Genomic DNA, 23,066 nt, shown 5'->3' with positions numbered 1-23,066 from the left:
TATAACTGAGTTAGCTGAAAAAACACTAAAAAATTTAAATCAGTTAATAATTTTACTATAATCTTTATTGTATTCATAGTATACTGGTTTTTAAATTACTTGATTGATTTACTCTATTTACATCTTGAGTTTTTAAACTAAAATATTATTATTTTTGTATTTATTTGAGGCAAATTTTTTTGTTGATGTACACGAGTTATTTATAATTAAATCGAGTCGATTTCATGCGAACATGATTGTATTACAAATGAGTTACAATCACAATAAATTAAAATTCTTATATGTGGTGTCATCGCATAGAGATAGGTTCAAGTTATTAGTAAATCAAAATTGCACTATCTGATTTTATGTTATCTTTAGTAATATTATAGATATACGAAATTACTACTTTTTTTGTGATGCATTATATCGTTCATAATAGAATTTTGGCAGGGAAATAGTGATGATACAATTATAAGATTAGAAAAAAACCTTTAAATTAGATAAAAAAAAATTGGTTTTGCACATCAATTGAGGTTGTTAAAGGTTTTACTTACGCGTAGATAAACATTGTATATCTCATGGGCGTTATGCTAATTCCATAGTCAATACTGATATTAAAAAATTGTTATCATACAATTAATGCATATATTTCACGATATAAAAATATTAATATAACTACATATTTTAAATAAATTTACTTCAAACACCTTACAAAACATTAAAAAAATTCGCATATTAACATCAAACAATTTATTTATTCTATTTCATATTTTAGTTTATATGACGTAAAGAGTAAAAATTGATATTAAAATTAAATATTAACTTGACTAAATCATTTTTTTTTTTTTTGAAAAAAAAAGTACTTATAAGTAAATGTATTTTATATTATTGGATTGGAATCGATTTATATACATAAAGAAAATCCTAATACATACGAAATTAATAATATTTTTCATTTTAAGTTTGTATCATAAGTATTCACATGAAAAAAATGTGTAAAGTAATTTTTATAATATTAATTCAATTGATATTAATTTATAATTATGGATGTTTTAAAACTACTCCGATAAGAAACAAACATTTAAAATATTTGACAGGAGTAGTAGCTCACATTTGTGATCAAACAGGATGGAACTCAATGGAAAACGATTTATTGATTTGGAACTCAAAAAATATTGGAAGGATTAAAGAACTATTAAACCATAAATTTGATAAAGACAATTTTTTGTATATTTTTAGTTATATAGTGAATATATTTAATTATAAATATATAGGAATACTACAAACTTTCGTTGAACATGTTAATATATTAATAGAAGAATGTGAAAAATATTTAACAGCCAAATCATTTGATAATTTTATAAATTGCACAACATTACTTGAAATTGGAATGAAGAAATCTACTGTAATGTTTGATAGCATATACCAAGTAATGTGGTTTCTGAGTTATTTAGATGTTCAACGCGTTTTTGTAAAAGTTGCAGGTAACCCATATACTGTAGTCGATGAAGTTTATTTGGTTAAGCATTTTATAGATTCTATTCAAATAAAAGATGAGACGGGTCTTGCTAACAATCAGGAAGANTTCAAATAAAAGATGAGACGGGTCCTGCTAATAATCAGGAAGAATATATCGCCAAAGTCAATGAAGCAATACTAGTAATTTTTAATACAAAAGAACTTATTAAGAATGTGACTGAAAGGGCAATTTCTATTTTAAATATATTGGGGGCACTAATAATTATACCTCAGCGACCTGATTTGAAGTTAAATTACGAATGGAAATATCATTCTCAAGAATGTATTGAAAATGATTTTTTTAATTTCGTGTTAAATAATTTAAATACATTTTATACACATACAAAAAAATATTATTACGATGATTTCAACTTCGACATATTAATGAACCCTGAAGCATATAAGTAAGAAAATATTTTTCATTGACTATCTTAAAAGTTTTTAACAAGGGAGAATGTTAGGGGTTGTTAATCTCCTCTCAAAAATGATAATCGTTTATGAATTGTAGTCAGTAACGTATGGTATACTATTACGAGTAATAACAGATAATAATCAATTGATATATGTCAGTGTTTTAGGGATGAAATTAAAATTAAATTGAGAATCATTACTTCTAAATTAAAAAAAGTCAACCAATCGTCATTATGAAATATCACCAAAAAAAATTATAAAATATATCTTATAACATTAGAACATTTTATAACTCTGCATATAAATATATTAAAAACACTTGAATGGTTTAATTCAAAAAGTTTTTATGTAGAAAAACAGTAAATGTATATTTATGTTTTAGATTAAAATATTTTAGTGTGTTCTGATTTGTTCCATTTAGTAGCACCATTTTTCTACTTTTTATATTTCATATAGATAACCCAACCCGACCCGCCAATAGTCGTCGAAATAATTACCTCAATAGGTATTTTTTGGAGTTACTAATTAAAAAAATTAACACTTTTTTTATAAAAGTATATTTATCTCAAAACTGTTTTTCTACATGAAAAATTTTTTTAATCAAATCATTCAATTGTTTTTAAATATTTTTAAAAGCAGAGTTATTGAAATTTATATTGATATAAGATATATTTTCTAATTTTTTTAGTCGTTTGTAAAAAACTGAAGAAATCAGACATCCTGATAGCGGTAAACTCTGAGCCTAATCAAATTAGAAAGACTGTCCTAAATTATCTTGTCTGTTTTTTTATAATATATTGCTTTATGTAATTGTATTGGGTAACTTTTCTTTGTGTATTCTCAATAAATTTTGATAACCCATAATAGTATGTTATGCTTTAATTTGTAATTTATACTCAGTACACTGGTCACATACGTTTACTTGAGGTCAGCGAAAACCATATTTTTGAGGAAACTGGGTATTCATACAATACAAGTATGGTTTGTACGTGTAGGTTTCTTCTGATAATATACCCGGAATAATAATAATAATTGGTATATTTTCTTCACTGATTATAACCATTTTGCAAAATATAGTTTTGTAGATGAAGATTTGCTAGATCTTACTCAATCCAAACCAATCGTAATATGTCACAGTAGGAAATATATTTAAATGTTATACTATAATTGTAATATATGAAAGGAATGGTTTTTTGTCTATTAGTTTCTATGTCTTCCTCTCCTTTTTTGAACAAAACTGTTCAAAATTGTTTTCTGTGCAACACGTTAACGTTTCACAACTATGCAAAACAAAGTTTCCATAAACTTTCGACAAACAGTAATTTCTAACTAAAAATTATAATTGAAGAAGAATAAAATTAGTTTGTCACTCTACAAATATCAATATTAGAAGCAATCTCTTTTTTCAGAACACACTTGAATAGTTATTTTCTTTTTCATTTTTTTGCTTTTTGTTTCCTCCTTCAAAATTATCAAAAAATTCACATTGTGTTTCGAGGGTTACAGCATTGACACAGTTTTGGGTACATAATGAATTTACAATAAGGTGATTTATTGAACACATTGCTACGAGAAACAATGGAGGAATAATTGTTTAAATTGACCATGAGTCTAAATATTTGTTTAATACCATGTTTTATATTTTTATATTTTTAGAATTACTTTAGATTAAAAAAAAAAATTACTTTAATTTTATTTATTAATCCAAGTGTATAAGTAATATAAATATCCATTAGTTTTAAAATTTTATACAAACGATCGTTTCTTATGGTGTTATTTTCAAAAAAGTATTATTTAAAATTTTGACAAATTGATATCAATTTTCAATGAATTATTTAAAGCATAAACAAGGTTTATCATAAACCACTCAATTACTCACAAAAGAAATCTTTGATTTCTTTTACTAACATATTGTTCTTGTATAACGCTTTTATTTTTATCACTAGTTATTTCTCGACCGTACTCTTCTTCTTGACTAGATATAGAAATTAGAATAACTTCCGAAGTACTGTGTTAAATATTGTCATTTACTATTTTATAAACTTGTTAAATATGTCTGTTGCCATTTAAAATAAATAATCTTGTCATCCCTATTCATTATAATCAATAGTTCTAAAAATTAGCTGATAAATCAATATTTATATACATGGTTTACATATATGTTGCATATATTTCACATGCCGCCAAAAGAAATGAAAATTTTTTTTCAATATTGTATGTATTTTGAGAGTAATCGATTGATTTATGATACACCGATCACTCTTTATACTCTAGTAGCCTTATATTATTTATTCTAAAATTGTTATCTACCCATAAAATTTATTGCAAGAAAAGTAATAGGCTATTTTTTTTTTTTTATTAAGAAAATATTACAATCTGTATACATAATACAATAAGTAAAAATGACTGAACAATGTGTTACAACGCATGAATATCGTGCATGAAGAAGGAGCCCATTGACACCACTTCAAAATAAAAGAATAATAATTAAAATTGTGAAACTAAATTTGTGCTAAAATGAGTTAGAGAAGGTCTCTAGCCCAGTTTCTTTTGAGTCGACGTAATGGGTTAATAGGGTTAGAGGGATTATGGAGATTAGATATTAGAGGGTTAGGATGGTTTTGTGTGTCACTGTGGAATTTTTTAAAATAGCAAGAAGCAAGTTCAGGAAGTGTTAGAATTTTTAGGTCTTTGTGGAGAGTTTGGTTACTAACATACCACGGTGCTCCTGTTATAATTCTTAGGTTAATTGATTGAAAGGATTGAAGGATAGAGATATTTGATTTTTTCGCGGATCCCCAAATTTGAATACCGTAGGTCATGGCTGGGCGTATGATTTGTTTGTATATTAGTAGTTTTATATTAAGTGGCATATTAGAACGGAGAAGATGTCTCAGAGAATGGAGACGTAGGTTTAATGATTTTCGTTTGTTTTTTATGTGGTAGGCCCAATTTAGTTTTTTGTCTAAATGGATGCCTAAATATTTAGTGTAATCATGTTGAGGAATTATGTTGTTATTTATCGATAAAGGAGGGCCATTGGTGGAACGGAGAGTAAATGATACGTGGGAGGATTTTCCTTCATTAATTTTTATTCTCCATAATTTGAACCAAGTTTGGAGTTTGTTGAGATGATCTTGGAATAGGCTATTTAAAAATGTTGAGAACATTTTAAATTTAAATAAAAATTATACTTATTTTTTTTTTACTAGAAAAAAATTATAATAAATATGCTTTTAACGCAGTCAATAAAAGCAAAAATGTTTATTTTTATCATTTAGCAAAGATAAAGTAATTATAGGCTTTCATTTAACTATCGAAAGTTAATCTTAAATGCTATTTTATATAACTTGATATTTATCATAGATCACGAAACACAAATAAAACTTTCTCCTTACAAATTTACGAAAAACTCATTATTTAACAATAAAATTGGGAGTGTTATTTTCAATAAATTGCACTTTATATGTAGTTAAATTATAATAAAATATGGAAAAAAAATTTAAATAATATATAAATAAAAATAGTGGCTAAAACACAATACAAATTTAGATTTAATTTTCCATGTAGCATGGATCGGCTGATACCTCCACAAGAAGAACCATTACCTCTTGATACTGAAGTAACAACTTTAAAAATACTTGTCAATGAAGGAGAGTGGAAAACAGTAGATCACATATCAATTATACATCATGGTCTAGTTATAAGTGCAAATCGCATAGTAAGAGATCCAGTTAGTACTATGCATGGTTTTAATCTCAAAAAACAATATATATTATTATTGTTAAAGTGCAGGTTATGTGAAATATTTTCAAATTATTATTTGTATTTAGCTTCAATTGTAAAGTTTTGTTATAATGAAAAACTACAATTAGTCAAAGCTTCTAATGCGGATATATTATCATACGTGAACTGTGTAAATAACTATCTTGAAACATGTAACATCTCAGAAATTTTTTTCAATAAAATTATTCTGATAATGCAAAAATTGAAAGATGCATCAATTTGGGAAGTTACTATAGCACGTGTCTCTTTATCATCAATTGAATTTTTTTTAAAACAATTTATTGATACATTTAATAATAATAATTTGTATGAAAATATTTTTAATTATACAAATAATACAATTGCCATGTTTGTGATAGATAAAATTCTAAAAAATATGATAAAACAAAGAATAATGTTAAATAAAGAACGTCATGCAAAATTATTATNAAAAATATGATAAAACAAAGAATAATGTTAAATAAAGAACGTCATGCAAAATTATTATATCAGAAATCACGTTGTCAATATATTGGGAAATCTAGTCCATTTATAAGTAATCAACTTCAAACTGCCGAGGAAAATAATGATTTCATTAAAATTGATACATTAGCCGATCATAAAAGAGTGTGTAATGAATTAATCACATTCTGCAAAAACTTCATAGAAATTGATTTTAAAGATCTGGGATTTGATAAAATCTTTTGAATAAGAATTATGCTATTTATTAATTTTTTACTTAATTTGTTTTCATGGTGAAAATGGGTATCAAAGTTAATAAAAAAATACGATTTTTGTAAAAAAATTTCTTTTTTATATTTTAAATTTTATAATGCTATAATTTTTGGAAAAATAAATGTATCAATACAATTATTGTATGATAAATACTATTTATATACCTCTTTCCTTTGACATACCTTTTTTTTTTTAATAATAAAATTTTCTATTTTATAAACTTATAATATGTAAGTTAATAGAACTTTAAGTGTAAAAACAGTTTTATTTCAATCTTCGATAGCTATAATTAAATGAAAATAAATTAATCAGCCAATTTTTTCTTTTTGCAACCCGGCTCTTAGAAATTAAGTAAAATGATACCTCTTTACGTTTATATCAGTAGTATCACCTTTAAGAAATCATAATAAGAATGCTAGCGAAAAATGTATATAGGTATTAAATAAATAAAAGGCTTTACTGGAAATGCCAAATTACTAAAAAAAGTAGATAAATGTATTAATGTTATAAATTTAATATGTTTCACTATTAAAACTCTATTTTTAAGTAGTTGCTGTGGTCATTCACCATCTTCTTATTTCTTTTCAATTAATTGTTTGTAATTGAAGTTGTTCGCGCTCGTTATCGCGCTATTAAGAGATATCTATAATAATGATGGTCGCCGAACAATATATGAAGTAGTTATGTTCGATCTACGTACGCGCGCGGACAAATCGCCAGCTTACAAGTAAATTATAATAAAACGATACAGTCCACTATTTTTAATATTCGTATTTATCAATTATTTATTTATTTATTATACGTATTGAACCAGCTCGAAACAGAAGTACTCTCCACACATAATTATGTATGAAGCATAAATAGCCATTATAATCAACTTAAGATTAATTAGATAAATAAAAACTAAAAATTATAGGTAAAAGTTAAAGAACTGTCTTAACTAAAAAAATATTAAACTAAAAGATATCAAAACTAGCAAAACTAAAAAATATATTTAAAATCGTTTACTAAAACGTCCAAACACTGCAGCACTAAAAAAGCAAATGATACATGACTTCATATTTTTCAGATACTAACCTCAATACAATTATTTGGCATTTGATCCAGTCGTAGAAATAGTATACTTGGCTTTTATTGTACAAATGTACAAGTACTGGTATACTTGTCAAGTATGACAGCCATGGGAACGCTCCACTTGTTAATAATTGGATGATTTGGCAAGTATACAATTATTGCTGTACTTGTCAAGTACACCAGTCGTGGTAATCCACCTTTACAGTTGATCTATCGACAGTTAAGGGATAGTATGAGATAAATTAAAGACTATAAAATAGTTTCTGTGACGCATAATTTTTCGATTTTGACTTTTATACTCATGCCGAAATTAATTTTAAGTTTTTAACCTGTGCAAACTTAAGATAATTTTTAATAACTCATTAAGTTATATTTTAGCTTCGATGCGAAGCTGAATAGGTATTAATTTTACCATGATGTATTTATTTATGTTTTTTGTCTAAAGTCTAATAAAAATTTCTAGATTTTAATTCATAGATGCTATTATAAAGAATATTTTAAAAGGGCTAAATGTCCCCATTCTAAAAATAATTTAAATAACAATAAGCATAATTTTCTAATTTTTAAAAAGACTAAGCCACTTCCTTAGTTTCACATATGGTTGTTTTGCTTTGTATACTACAATTAGAGAAAATTTAGCATGCAAGTGTACACATTAACAGCGAGAGCATTTACAAAAATCGAAACATTTAATATATTTATCTACATTAAAATTTATCACGAGCTGTATCTGTTATTAGTGCCTAAATTCAATTCTAATTTATCTGTAAGTGAAACAGCACTTACCGTGTAAGTAATGCAACAATTGGTCGTCGTTGATTAACCACTGACTATTTATCAACTGATAGATGTAATAATATTATGTTATTAAAAAATAGTGTTTATAAATTTAGTTATTCAAATGAAAAATAGCAGTTAATATTATCATACTAATTTTTAATTCACAGTTCAAGTTTATTTTCATAACGAATGAATATTTATAGAATCTTCTAATTTATATGGTATTTTTTTACTATTTGCTAAAATTTTGAACAACTGATATTTTATTTAAGTGACAAGTTTAGAATTCAAGTTAAATATGAATATTAATTGTTGATGGATTAGTTTTATAGTTAACATTTTTTCATTACTTAGATTAGCAAATTTAATCAACATTTTTACAACTGTATTGACAGTCAATAAGTTAGAAAATTTTATGATTATTTATAATTTTTACTTTTAATAAAATATCTTGATACATTAAGTGTGATTTTTGAAATTTTGTGTTTCATATTTGTTAAGGTATAACCTCATGAAGTTATATTTAATTTCATAACTTTTTTCTAATTTTCCAATTCAAAAATTGTTTTCATTTAATATTTGCTAAAATTTTGTACATGGCATACATTGTCGAGTACTTATTAAATAATTTATCTTTATCATGCATCTTTACATAGTATAATTTAAGGATTAAAGCAATTTAAAAGTTACAAATTTTTTAACAACAAAATATCAAAAAGGACTTATTTTAAAATGTCCAATTTTAAAATTTCATATAAAGTATTTTTGTTTTAAATAAAGTTACCTAATTGAAATAAAAAAAAAAAGTAATTTTTGCCATTTAAATTTTTTAAGTTTGGGTAGATTAGGATTGAACTTTAATTTTAATCGTAAAAGATACATTTAATTAATAAATTATCCTCTAAAAAAAAAAAAAATTAAAAAAATCAAAAGCGGCTTTAAAAAATCGGCGTTTCCGAACTTATTGAACACTTTGTATAATTATAATATAAATATAAATATATATTATATATTTATTTATTCATATATTACACTTATAAATCATAAAACTTGTAATCAGAATATAAATAAGGAAATAGGAGATCATGTATATTTTGGAATAATCGACCAATTTTTCAAAATTAAACATGTCTCAACATGCCATGTCCCCACTGTGCTGCGACCCCATTGAGTTGGGTTTTATTGAATATAATTTATATAATAAGAATCATTTTGTTTTAAATAATGTTTAGGAGGCTGTAGTAATGGGATCAATGATTTTCATAAAAGTTATATGGACCTCATCCACTTTGAATATTGCCTTGGATGTGAAACTGGGAAGGTATTAATTTTACTTTAACGAGATTTTTTCAAAGGTTTCGCTGGAACGTTTTTTAACGTCAAAAGATCACAAATCATATCTAGTTGTAAGCATTAACCTATAAAATTGAAAAAATCAATGTGTTCGTTGTGATTGAGGGAAATTCCTGTAAAATTTTGATTTTTAATATAGATAAATTTCGACTTTATTTATGGTTGTATTATTCTTAATAACTCCTTGTACTAAACTTTCCTGAAAGTCATATCCAAAACATGATGTTGCTTTTTGAGAAAATTTTTGGTTTTCACATTGTCCGCAGCTATGTGTTTTTATGGTGTAAAACGGATGTCAAAATTGAAGAAAAACATACGATTTTATATTATGTATTTTTAAATTTATATTGTTATAACTTTTTGAAATACGTATGGACCTATAGAATTTTTCTTATAAAAACCTATTTACAAATCATTTTCATCTCACATTTAAAAATTTTAAATATGCGTATAAAAAGTAGAACTATTTCAACAAAACTTTTGAAAATGTTCCAGAAATCTTGACACCTTGAAATATATCATAAAATAAACCTTATGTAATATACTCTATTTTGAAAAATAAGTTTTATCTTCAGGATTTGTGTTTGTGATGAAAATCGATATTAAAGTTACAAAAAAAAAGTTTGATTTTTATGTGAAAATCACAAAATTCAGAAAAATTTAATAAATTGTTGTACAAATATTTTTTTGAAGTGTTTTTAAGAAATTAGTGTAATCTTTATTGAATTATTAAGATAGAAGTGTTAGAAAACCAAACAATGTGATTAATTATGATTTTAAACCTCCATCATGAATTGCAGAATCCATCGTTATCAGAAAATCTATTATATATTTCCATTATCAATTTTATCACAAAGGTTTTTCCATATCCAATTGGCCCAGTAAAAAATAATTGTAGAGGTGACTTCTCTGTGAATAAATTGTGATGAATGACGTGTAAAAGTTATTATTTTTGTTTTTCATTAGCGTTTCTCATGAGTTCGCAAAAACGATCATTACTCGTGATATTTTTTCTTCTTCTGGCTATTTCTCCTAAGTTGTTAAGCGTAGCCATACGTCAATCATCATTTACAGCGGCATTCGGATTTCTGTATAATTCTTAAAGGGGTTTGGCTCTGGAATATTTGTAGCAAAGTCTCGAATTTTTTATTCGTCCTCTATCAGCTCATCCTCATGGCATATATCAATTGTCTTGTGAATATCAATAATTGACTCAAATTCTTTTCTATTTTCTAAAATTTCGTTTTCGTGTTCATCGTATATAGTTGTGAATTTCATATCTGCTAAAATTTCTGTGTCTTCATTTCTAAATAGTATATGTAAGGTAACCATTTCTCTTCTATACTCATTGTAATCCTGAGTCATATAAAAATTTCTGAAATGAATAACTTGAGGGTGCTATTTTGTTACATAATCTCCCTTTCTGTTTTTAGTATATTTTGAAACAAACTGTGCTAAAGAAATTTTTTCCAATTCTTCTGGCTGTTTTTGATACGTTTTTGGTCATTCAACCGGCCAACAAGTGTTAATATACTGAACCGAAACTGATGATTTAGACATTAGTAACTTCAGAAGATACCAAGCCGCTTCTTGACTACTCATCTCAATAGAGTATTCAGCATGTTCCTTTAAAGAGTTATTTCAACGATGTCAAATTCTGGATTCCCATTCATAACTTCTATTATTTTGCGTTGCAAATTGCTAATGCCTCTGTTGTTCTTATTTAAATATTCGACTATATATGATGTGCAAGAATATTCTTAAGTCATTATCTGAAAATCCATATTTTACTTTAAGACATTAAAAACAAATAGATTAAAAGTATTGTGCCATTTTTCTGATAAATGTCATTTATAAAATATTTTTAGTCTATTAATACTAGATCTTAGTACATTTTTATATTCTTCATATGATCTGAAATTATTACTTTCATAATAATCATCAATATTGTCATAATCATTACTTTCTAAATTGATTATAATTTCATTATATCTTTTCAAATATTCTTTGTAAAGTGGATTTGTTTTTTCCATCGATATTAAAATTATTGCAGAATGTTACTTCAAATCAGCAATTTTGTCACGAACTCGCAGTCTCATTATTTTTACAGCCTTATATAACAAATGATAGGGATCGACTCCTTGAAGATCCAGTCGAGTCGCAGCCACTAGATGCTATCATAAAAGGTGGAACTTTGACTGTATTCCTAAATTTCCTACAGTGTTCCATATAAATACTGGAAAATGATAACTCTTCAGCATGCTCATCATATAATGAACTTTGTGGAATATTTTGTTACCCTGGTGCTAATCTTAAATATTTTTCTTCACTCCATACTAAAGTTTGTTTTTGAGCAATAAGGTTTTCTTCAATATCAATATTTTCACTGTATTCGTCAATGTTCTGTTGTGTAATCAGTGGTGTTTCTTGATTAAAAAATGATTCATCAATTGTTATTTTGTAATGCTGATATAAAGGACTATTAATCAAATAATTCTATCATTTTTTTACTGGTCCGATGTTAATTAAACTATAAACAAAACTACATTTATGATATGTAAGTAAATGTAATGTTCATCATTAACATTTCTGGGAAGTGACCGGACCATGGTTTCAACAGCAATAGGAACATTGATAATTTGTCCATATATGCCAAATTATTCTTGAACATGTCTTAATCTTCTTATTTGCATAAAAAGAATACGAGAAGAAATAAGCCTTTCAGTGTTTAAATCTATATATTTTTGGTAAATGCTGTGGTATTTTTGGATAGTGAAATCCATTATAATCTGACAAATAAGGAATGAACAATGTAATACAAGCAACGATCATCAAGGGCAAATTTAAAGAAGAGGAAATCCTTATCCCACGAATTCTGTTTATTCCAACAGATCTTCCATTTCAATTCAAGCGGATTCAGTTTTCCGTTTGATTGGCTTTTGTGATGACAATCAATAAATCGCAAGGCCAATCGTTGAAAGTCTGTGGGATCAATTTAAAATTTTCATTGCCAGTTCGCGTGTTGGCAAACCGTCTTCGTTATTTGTTTTTGCGCCAGAAAACAAAACGAAAAACATTGTTTATCATATTGCACTCAACTGATTTTTGTTCAATTCAAATAAATCAATAAATAAATTCTTAGACTATATGTTTTATTATTGTTTTATGTTTGAAGTTTAATACTAAATATGTAATTATAAAACAAATACAGTGAAATAAATTAATGTGGCTTTAATATACTGAAAAACTAAAGAATCTTAATTACATTTACATTAAAAGTTAAGTCATTTTTTTCAATGCATAAGATAGTGTCAGATATAAATATTACTTTGATACTTTTACTATTTTGTAAACTAACCACTTTTGACTATTCTGATGATTTTCAATCAAAACAATATCATCCACTAAAAATTTATCTACAATAAGTGACATAACGACTGCTGTATTTTTTGGGTGGCTTAAGTATAGATAAACGAGTTTTAGGTTTATAACTAAATTTATATTCTGAAGACATATAACCAGTAGTCATTGATGGTGTGTTTCCATGAGAGAATAGTAACTTATCGATTTAACTTTGGATTCTTTTATTATGTTTTACGCATTTGAGTATTTTTATCGACCCTTTTTTTACAATTATGAAAATTTTTTAAATAATCAGAACTTAATTAATTTTATAGATTTACTTAAACTAAAAAAAGAATTAAATAGTTGTAAAAAATCTACTCAATTGAGCATGATATTATATTTGATTATAATTGTAAAATTCATTGTTAAATTTAAATGAAACTAAAAACCATTATTTTTTTGAAATTATTTCTAAGGCAACATGTTACCAAAAAATGTGGAATATTATAGACTGGTAGTAACACACAAAAAATTAATTAATTTTTTAATTAAAATTTATTATTATATCAAACGTGATTCGACGATAAATGCAAAAAAAAATAAATTTTACACGCGTGGTATGAACCTTGTATCCTTGTAATAAAGGACAAATTTTACCAATACCGCAACCGTCATCGCATTTGTCAATAGATAATAATTTTTCAGGTATTTTAAAATAAAAAAAATATTCTTAAAGTTATATAAGTTTAAGTTTAAAATAATTTTCGTATAAAAAAAAAGGATTGGTTCTTTTTCACCTCTTTCTTAATACGGCAATGCAGAGTTCACTAATATCTTGTAAATACTTTCAAAGATGGAATAGCAAAGACCTCGGGTGTGGTCAGAATGGACATCATTAACATTGGGTGGATTTTGCATTTATGTATAGAACACCCATTGACATTGGTGACATGTCCATTTTATCCTGACACACGCATTGGATCTACCATGCTCAAGTATCTCCCTTATTCTTTTATTCTGTATTGTTGGTACTCCAAATTGACTTTTAATTCTGTGTATGAAAGTGAAATTTTAGTATATTTAAGTAGGTAGTTTTTGTTATCCAGTTAATATTTCTGTATGCAAGCTTATTGTTGTTATAATCTTTTTTTAACACGCTTTTATTAGTTTCACATGTATGTTGTTTGTATGTTGTTTGTATGTTGTAAGTTTGTAACTCCACGCGGCACGTGTTATTATGTCGCGTATCCCGTCGTCTATGACCTTGAGACTAGACCGTCGTAACGCATTCACCCCACCCCGCTCACCAGTCGGCAACTACACTATTTTTTTTCTGTATAATTTTGAGTATTTGACTGACCAACACCGCGCGTTATACGCCGCGGTGCAAAGTCCAGCAAGTGCCGCACAGCCGACGCCGCTACCGCCATATATGCCTCGCGCCCCGCCCGCCAACAAAACACAGCTATACCTCGTGCATGATACGTTTACGTACTTAAGTCGCTTTACATGNTTAAAACTGATAACAGTTGCTCACATGTGCTAGTTTTTGTTTACATTATTTTCTTTTAATCACTGAATAAATAATTCATCTGATTGATGCATTTCTTCACCTAGGTGCTATACCTACTTTGTTAATCGATTCAGTGTGTTCTATGCCTGAATAGCTAAGTTCAGACCTGTATTCTGTTGCTGTTTTGTTTAGCGATCGGTACGTAATCACAATCAATTTTCTATACTTATCACTTCAACAATCTCAGTGCTGTCCTATCAGTTGTTTGTTTTTGGAGACTTAAACGATAGTATACAAAGCAGCTTTGTCAATCCAACCTAATTATCTATGGAGCTCCTAAATCACCCTCTACTGAAGTATCTGTTAGAGTCACGTATGACAAAGCAACCCTAGTTGATTTACTTAGGCCACTTGGTGAAGTTTTACCTGCAAATGCAAACTTGTTCGTCTTGGTAAACCACGTTCTGAAGTACCTAGTCCAATAAAAATTATTTGTAACAATAAGGAATCAGCTTTAAGATTACTGTCTGAGTTTAACACTGCAAAACGTATTGGGCTGCCGCTTCTCGAGGGACTTCGCATGACTAGTGACAAAACTGAGTTGCAGCGCAAACTCTTGCGTGATTGCTACATGGATCTTGAGCGGCGAACAGCGGCTGGTGAGTCCGGATTACGTATCAACATTGAAAATGGTTTACCGAAAATACAGGATGCTGCATCACGTAAAAGAGAATTCAGCCAACCTCCATTCACCCGTTTATAACAATCAATATCAAGAAGTCAACCCCTGTCCGACTTCTACCAAAATTGCCGTGGTCTTAGGTGCAAATTATTTAATTTAAATTGTAATTCATTAACTATTTCTTGTAATTTTTTTGTACTCACTGAAACGTGGCTTACTGATAGCTTTTCGAATTCAGAGCTAGGATTTGTCAATTATAATATTTTTAGATATGATCGATGTAGTGCTTCTAGTAATTGTTTGTGAGGGGGGGTGGTGTTCTTATTGGTGTTTATAAAGATATCCCAGTAATCCCCATTCCTGTAAGTGCGTTTAATGTTGAGCATTTATTTGTGCGTATTTATTCAGGAACATTTAACTTTGTTGTCGGTGGAGTCTACATTCCCCCACTTTCCTCCCCTTTAATTTATGAATCCTACGCTAATTGCATTGATCATCTAATGCACCTTTTTCTTGAAGATATATTTATCATTTGCGGGGACTATAATCTACCTGAGATTTCTTGGTCTTGTGATAACAATGGCCTATGTTACTCATATACCTCTTCTACGCGTGCTCCTTTTATTCCTGAAATGTTTGCTACAAACGGATTTTATCAAATCAATAGTGTCCTTAACTCAATCAGTACTATTTTAGATTTAATATTTTGTAATGATAAGCATCTCATAATTGAAAAATCAAATGGACAAACATCACCCCGCGCTTAATTTATCACTACCAGTAGATACTCAATTCCCCAATTGCAAAAAGAGCCATAGCTACTATAACTTTCAAAAAGCCAACTACAGCAGTATACGTCTATTTTTATCGTCTTTTGATTGGTTTTCCACACTTCAGTTATGGAACATTGATTCAGCAGTAAATGTACTTTATGATGCTTTGCACAAGTCTGTAATAGACTTCGTGCTATTATACTACTATAATGATTCTCCCTTTCCGCCTTGGTTCAATAAAAATTTTAATCAAATTATTTCCTTAAAAAAAAAAACACATAAAAAATATAAAGCATCTATAAGTATTAATTATAGGGAATTTTATATACTTCGTGCCAAGTTTAAGTATGAGTCAAAAAAATCTTACCGTGCCTACACGGAGCGTGTTGAAAATGCACTTAAAAGTAATCCTAAATACTTTTGGAAATTTATAAAAAACAAATGTTCCGAAAAAGCCATTCCTAGAGTATTGTCTCTTAATAATAAAACCTCTTTAAATGAGCTTGATTCTGCCAATCTTCTGGCAGAATATTTTTCCTCAATATATTCTAATTCACCTCCGCTTGTTGATACTATATCGGATACAATAAAAATACCATTTTTTTATCTGCCTAATACCATTCACATTAATGTTGATGATATATTTAATTGTCTTTTAGATCTAAGGAGTGACAAGTCTATTGGCCCTGACGGTTTACCAGGTACGTTCTTTATCGAGTTTACATCAATTTTGTCCTATCCTTTGTGGATTATTTTTAAACGCTCGCTACAGGAAGGTATTTTTTCTTCTATGTTCAAAATAAGTTCAGTTACACCAGTCCCTAAATCTGGCTGTCTATCTCTCGCTTTAAATATCCTTATAATATATATTATCCATACAATCACATTTATCAAAAATCTTTGAAAAAATAGTCCTCAATGCAATACAACCATCTTTTAACTAAATACTCATAGATGAATAGCATGGATTCCGACCTGGTCGATCTACCTCCACTTGCAATGTCCTCTTTTGTAATTATGTGTTTAACTCATTTCAGCATGGATTTCAGACAGATGTAATTTATACGGACTTAAATAAAGCTTTTGAGTCTATTAATCATAAGGCTCTAATTCTTGTGCTCAAAGAAACTGGTTTCGGGGAGCCTCTTCTATCGTGGTTCAGTTCTTATTTAGACAATAGGTATCAATGGGTTAGAGTTTTCGGAATAAAATCTAACTTATTCCATACTAAATCAGGTGTACCTCAAGGGGGGCACTTATCTCCTTTACTATTTTTTATATTTGTTAATAGTATACAGCAAACTCTAAAACACTCTCGTGTTCTCTGCTTTGCGGATGATATTAAAATATTTATGCAAATTCAATCTCCTAGTGACTGTATAAGGCTCCAAGCAGACCTAGATAAATTTGTTGACGGGTTAACTAAGTTGGGTTTAACACTTAATCTATCCAAATTCAAAGCTTTTACATCTTCTAGGAATTGTAGCGAGGTGTAATATATAGAAGTAATAAACACTTTTAAGATTTAATAACAACTATACTATATTACAACGAACTAACAAATAACAGCGAGAGACGAACTGTATTACAACGAACTAATAAATAACAGCGAGAGACGAAGCGCGTGTAAGACAGAATGCGTAAGTGATTGACTGATCGACTGATTGACTGGAGCGACGATCTTGCCCTTAAATAGTCAGAGGAATCTTCTAGAGGCGGCGGCGGAACTCTCTAGAACATTCGACCGCCACACGCTTATGTAGAGCGACGAATCTTCTAGAGGCGGCGGCGGCCGGACATTCTAGAATATTCGACCGCCACAGAATCACTCTCCGATTACTTTCCCATATCACCTTGGTAGCGAAGAAATCCCTCGCGCATCTAACAATATTATAGACCTTGGATTTAAATTCAGCCACAATCATGGTATGGGACCCCCACACGGCAGACAACTGTCGCCAGTTAGAAAGGGTTCAGAATAAATTTCTATGTTTTGCTGGGCGGGCGCTGGGTTTACCACGTCCACCCCATGATTATAGCCCCGTGGCAAATAATTTAGGCCTTTCCACACTGTCATGGAGGCGTAGTATTGCGGGCTCTAGGTTTCTCGGGGGTTTGCTTGATGGGAAGGTAGAATGTCCTGCGCTATTATCTCTGATCTTTTTTAGGGTTCCACTGATTAATACCAGGTCGAATGTACCTTTCCGAGTCACGCATGCCCCCACGAACTACCTAATGAACGAACCCCTCCGCCGGTTACTTAGAAGTTTTAATGCAGATCCTAGTTTTATATTATCATAATATTTGTATTGTTTTGTAATATCTTATTCATATGTCGATTTATTAGTTGTAAACATTTTTGATTTTGTCTTTTGTTATTTGTTTTTTTTTTATGTATTTTTTGTTTGTTTTTGTGTCTTTCTCTTAATTTAGTTAAAATTAAATGTGTAAACATAGTATGCTTGTAAAAAAAGCATACAAAAAGCATACGGGATACATCCCGTAAACTAAATAAATAAATAAATAATAAAAAAATTAAATATGAGTTGTATGAATATAGCATTCACTAATACTTATACATCATTAATATAGCATTATCGACTTTTAGTTGCTCTTGTTAAATAACTCATAGGCCATTTCGATGCCTAACTGTCTATAGACAGCATGTTTTATATCATTGTGATAGATCACATAGAACTATCCTACATTTATCTGGACTTAATGATTAGCACTCAAAATGATATTATAAGAAAAAGGAATATTAATTGGATATTGGTTACTAAATATAATTAAAAAAAATTATTTTTCAGTCAAATTTATAATTTCAGACATTTCACGAGTCTTCTATCTTTTGGCTTGCCTCAACCCATAGTGGGTCCACCCCGGGGTTCTTATAAAGTTAGACTTGTTGATATTAGTTTAGCCTTCAATATCTTTCTCAAAATTTATTGTTTCAGTTTAATAATATATAAAATGACATTGTAAAAATATAAAATGTGTTGAATTATTTAATATGTGGTTAGAGGTGTGAAGGCAAAGGCACTACCGTTCTGCTTGCTACTGAAAATTTAAGTCTCCTAATATTTAACAGGATCTTCACTTATGAAAATTACTACTCATTTTATATATATACAGTTTAAATACTCTATAAAATATGAAAAAATAGAAAAATTATGTAAAATGATACCAACAATTTATTTATTCTATTTCATATTTTAGTTTAGTATGACGTAAAGAGTAAAAATTGATATTAAAATTATATATTAACTTGACTAAATTATTTTTTTTTGTAAAAAGAAAAAAGTGTTTATTAAATAAATATATTTAAAATTAATGAATTTGAATCGACATATATACATAGAAAAAATCCTAATAAATACGAAATTATTAATGCATTATAGTTAAATATTTTTTATTATAAGATTGTATCTAAATTATTTACATAAAAAATGTGTAAAGTAATTTTCATCATTCTGGCAATATCAATTCAATTGACATTAATTCAAAATTGTGAATGCATAAAATCTGACATAGTTAGAATCAATTATTTTAAATATTTGACTCACATAGTAGAACACATTTGTGAACAAACAGGATGGAATTTATTGAAAAACAATTTATTGATTTGGGACTCAGAAAAAGTGTTGTTGCAACAAGGAATTAAGAAAAAAAATGTTTTGTTTATTTTTAATTACATTGTGAATATATTTAACTATAAATGCATAGACATAATACAGACTTTCGTTGAACATGTTAATATATTAATAGAAGAATGTGAAAATTATTTAACCGCACAATTATTTGGTAATTTTATGATGTGCACAGCAATTCTCGAAACCGAAATGAAGAAATCTACTGAAATGTTCAATAGTATATACACAGTAATGTGGTTTCTGAGTTATTTAGATGTTAAACGCGTTTTTGTAAAAGTTGCAGGTAACCCATATACTGTAGTCGATGAAGTTTATTTGGTTAAGCAATTTATAGATTCTATTCAAATAAAAGATGAGACGGGTCTTGCTAACATTCAGGAAGAATATATGGCCAAAGTCAATGAAGCAGTACTAGTAATTTTTAATACAAAAGTACTTATTAAGAATGTGACTAAAAGAGCAATTTCTGTTTTAAATGAAATCAGAAAATTATTAATTATACCTCAGCGACTCGATTTGAAGTTAAATTACGAAAGGGAATATCATTCTCAAGAATGTATTGAAAATGATTTTTTTAATTTCGTGTTAAATAATTTAAATAAATTTTATACACATACAAAAAAAATTTATTACGATGATTTCAACTTTGATATATTACTGAACCCTGACGCATATAAGTAAGATAATATTTTTCATTGGCTATCTTAAAAGTTTGTAAAAAGAAGGAATGTTAGGGGTTGTTAATCTCCTCTCAAAAATGATAATCGTTTATGAATTGTAGTCAGTAACGTATGGTATACTATTACGAGTATTACCAAATAATTATCAATTTATATATGTCAGTGTTTTAGTCATGAAATTAAAATTAAAAAACCCAGCACTGTGGGTTCGCGGCACATGGCATATATAGGTCAAGTATTTTTTTTTTAAAAAAATCACCAAATCAATAATTTTTTTATAGATACATGATATATCGGTAAAAGTTATAACATAAAATTATTGATTATCATATTTTATAATAAATTTTATTATCATAATAAGTATTTATTAACTTATCATACTTATAAATCAAATAACTACGAATTAAAATATAACTAAGCAATAGAATTTGATAATAATGCTCTTGGAATAACCCACCCATTGTTTAAAATTAAACACTCTTTTTTAGATTTGCATCGAAGCATTTTTTATGATAGTAATTTTAATCATTGTCAGATACTTGTTCCATCAATGCTACGTTCACACTGTGCTGCGACAACACTTTGATTCGTTTTTTTTGAAAATATTCTTTTTATTAATCAATACAGAATAATTTCATATTTTTATTTTTATAAACAATTTTTGTTACGTAATAATATTACAAATCTGGTAATCGATCAGTCAAAGATTTATTTAGCTCACTCTATCTAATAGTGCTAAAATAATGATTGGCTGCCATTTAACTTTCGAAAGTTACCCATAAAAACTACTCTTAAATATTATTTTATAAAATTAGATTTTTATCATAGATCATGAAACACAAATAAAACTTTCATCGTACAATTTTACAAAAAAAAAACATTGTTTGACAGTAAAATTGTGATTAGTATTCCCAATAAATTGTACTTTATATAACGAAAAATTGAAATAAAATATGAGAAAAAATTATGATAATATATAAATACTAAAATTGCTAAAATTAATTTCTACTTATTTTTCAATGTAGCATGGAAAAGTTGATACCTCCACTAGAAGAACCATTACCTCTTCTTACTGAAGTAACAACTTTAAAAATACTTGTCGACGAAGGAAAATGGAAAACTGTCGATCACATATCAATTATACATAAAGGTTTAAATATAAGTGCAAATCGCATAGTAAGAGATCCAGTTAGTGTACATGGTTTTAATCTCAAAAAAAATTACATATTACAATTGTTAAAGTGCAGGTTCTATGAAATATTTTCATGTTATTATTCGTATTTTACTTCAATTATACAGTTTTGCTACAATAAAAAAACAAAAGTAGTCAGATCTTCTGAACAAAATATCTTAACATACATTAATTGTATAAACAACTTATTTGAAACAAGTAAAAGCTCCGAATATTTTTTCAATAAAATCTTTTCGGTAGTGAAAAGATTAAAAGATGTATCAATTTGGGAAGTTTCTAGTGTACGTATGTCTTTACCATCCATTGAAAAATTTTTAGAATTGTTCATTAATACGTTTAATGATAATTATTTGTATGAAGATGTTTTTAATAAAAATACAGAACCATTTCCCATAATTAAGGCACATAAATATCTAAAAAATATGATACATAAAAGAACAATGTTTAAAGCAGAATTACATGAAACTTCGAGACATTCGAGAATTATACGCTGTCAATATACAGAGAAATCTAGACCATTTGTTAGTATTCTAGAAGAGATTTTTGAGAAAAATGATGATTTAATGAAAATTAATACAATCGATGATCATCTAAATGCCTGTATTAAATTATCCACATTTTGTATAAACATTATTGACATTGATTTTAAAGACATGGGATTCGATAAAATTTTATGAATATGAATTATGTTATTTATTGATTTTTGAAAATTCATTAGTTAATGTTATATTTGTCTTAAAAAAATATTATTTTCTTATTCCAACAACGTTTTTTTGATTTTTTTGTACATTAAAGATCAAATTTTGACCTTCAGCAAAGTTAAATTTGTCACTACAAATTATTTCAATTATTGAAATAGTTTGTAATTTTCGCTAGGTGTTAAAGTAGTTCTTATGCACATTTTAGAATTTAAATTCATTCTCAAAAGCCAGAGAAAATTGATTATAATAATAATTTGGAATCAACTTTTTGTCACCGCTGAAATGAGTTATTAATTTCAATGAAACCCACTCTACATACATGATACAATTATGTATGTAATCACTTAACACTAGTAACCTTTTCAATTTTTTTATTAACCTAACACAAATTTTAGCAGGCTAAAAGAACTAACATTTGAATTTTATAAACAAATAAAAAAACAGTCAGCTTTGTATGAGCTGAGTAGGTTAAAAAAAGCATTTAAAAATCTAAATTAGTTAATAGTTTTATTTAAATCAATATTATAATTACATATTATATAATCAATCTTTATTGTATTTAAATTAAACAGTTGTTAATATTACTTGACTAATTGATTTTTTTACATTTCAAATTATTAAAACTTATATTATATTGTATTTGTATTAATTCACAGCAATTTTTTTTATTGGCGACTTAAATTAATTTCAAATTACGTAATCAAAGTTTCTAATAACAGTTTATTTCTCAGATATGTATTTTTTATTTGAAGACGTTAAAATATAAGATTAATGTGAAATTTAATGTAAATTTAAATTTGCCATAAGAACTTAAATTATTAAATATATTTTTGAAAAAATCTGTATTTTTAAATTAAAGAAATGTTTCTAGAACATTTAAAACCGAATAAATCTTATCATCGAACACGT

General features: G+C 27.4%; 1 protein-coding gene across 1 annotated transcript; it reads left to right on the top strand.

The window, feature by feature from the left end:
* The first annotated feature begins 889 nt into the window (after positions 1 to 889).
* Positions 890 to 22,728, top strand: LOC126906669 (uncharacterized). The gene is made up of 3 exons (XM_050687379.1): positions 890 to 1,466; positions 19,868 to 20,261; positions 21,290 to 22,728. Exons 1-3 carry the CDS (start codon positions 965 to 967, stop codon positions 22,131 to 22,133), a joined length of 1,740 nt encoding a protein of 579 aa, XP_050543336.1. The 5' UTR covers positions 890 to 964; the 3' UTR covers positions 22,134 to 22,728.
* The last annotated feature ends 338 nt before the right edge of the window (positions 22,729 to 23,066 follow it).

Source organism: Daktulosphaira vitifoliae, unplaced genomic scaffold (genome assembly GCF_025091365.1).
Source record: "Daktulosphaira vitifoliae isolate Bord-2020 unplaced genomic scaffold, ASM2509136v1 Scaffold_5, whole genome shotgun sequence".
NCBI classification, from domain to species: Eukaryota; Metazoa; Arthropoda; class Insecta; order Hemiptera; family Phylloxeridae; genus Daktulosphaira; species Daktulosphaira vitifoliae.
This window is presented reverse-complemented; position numbering and strand designations above follow the sequence as displayed.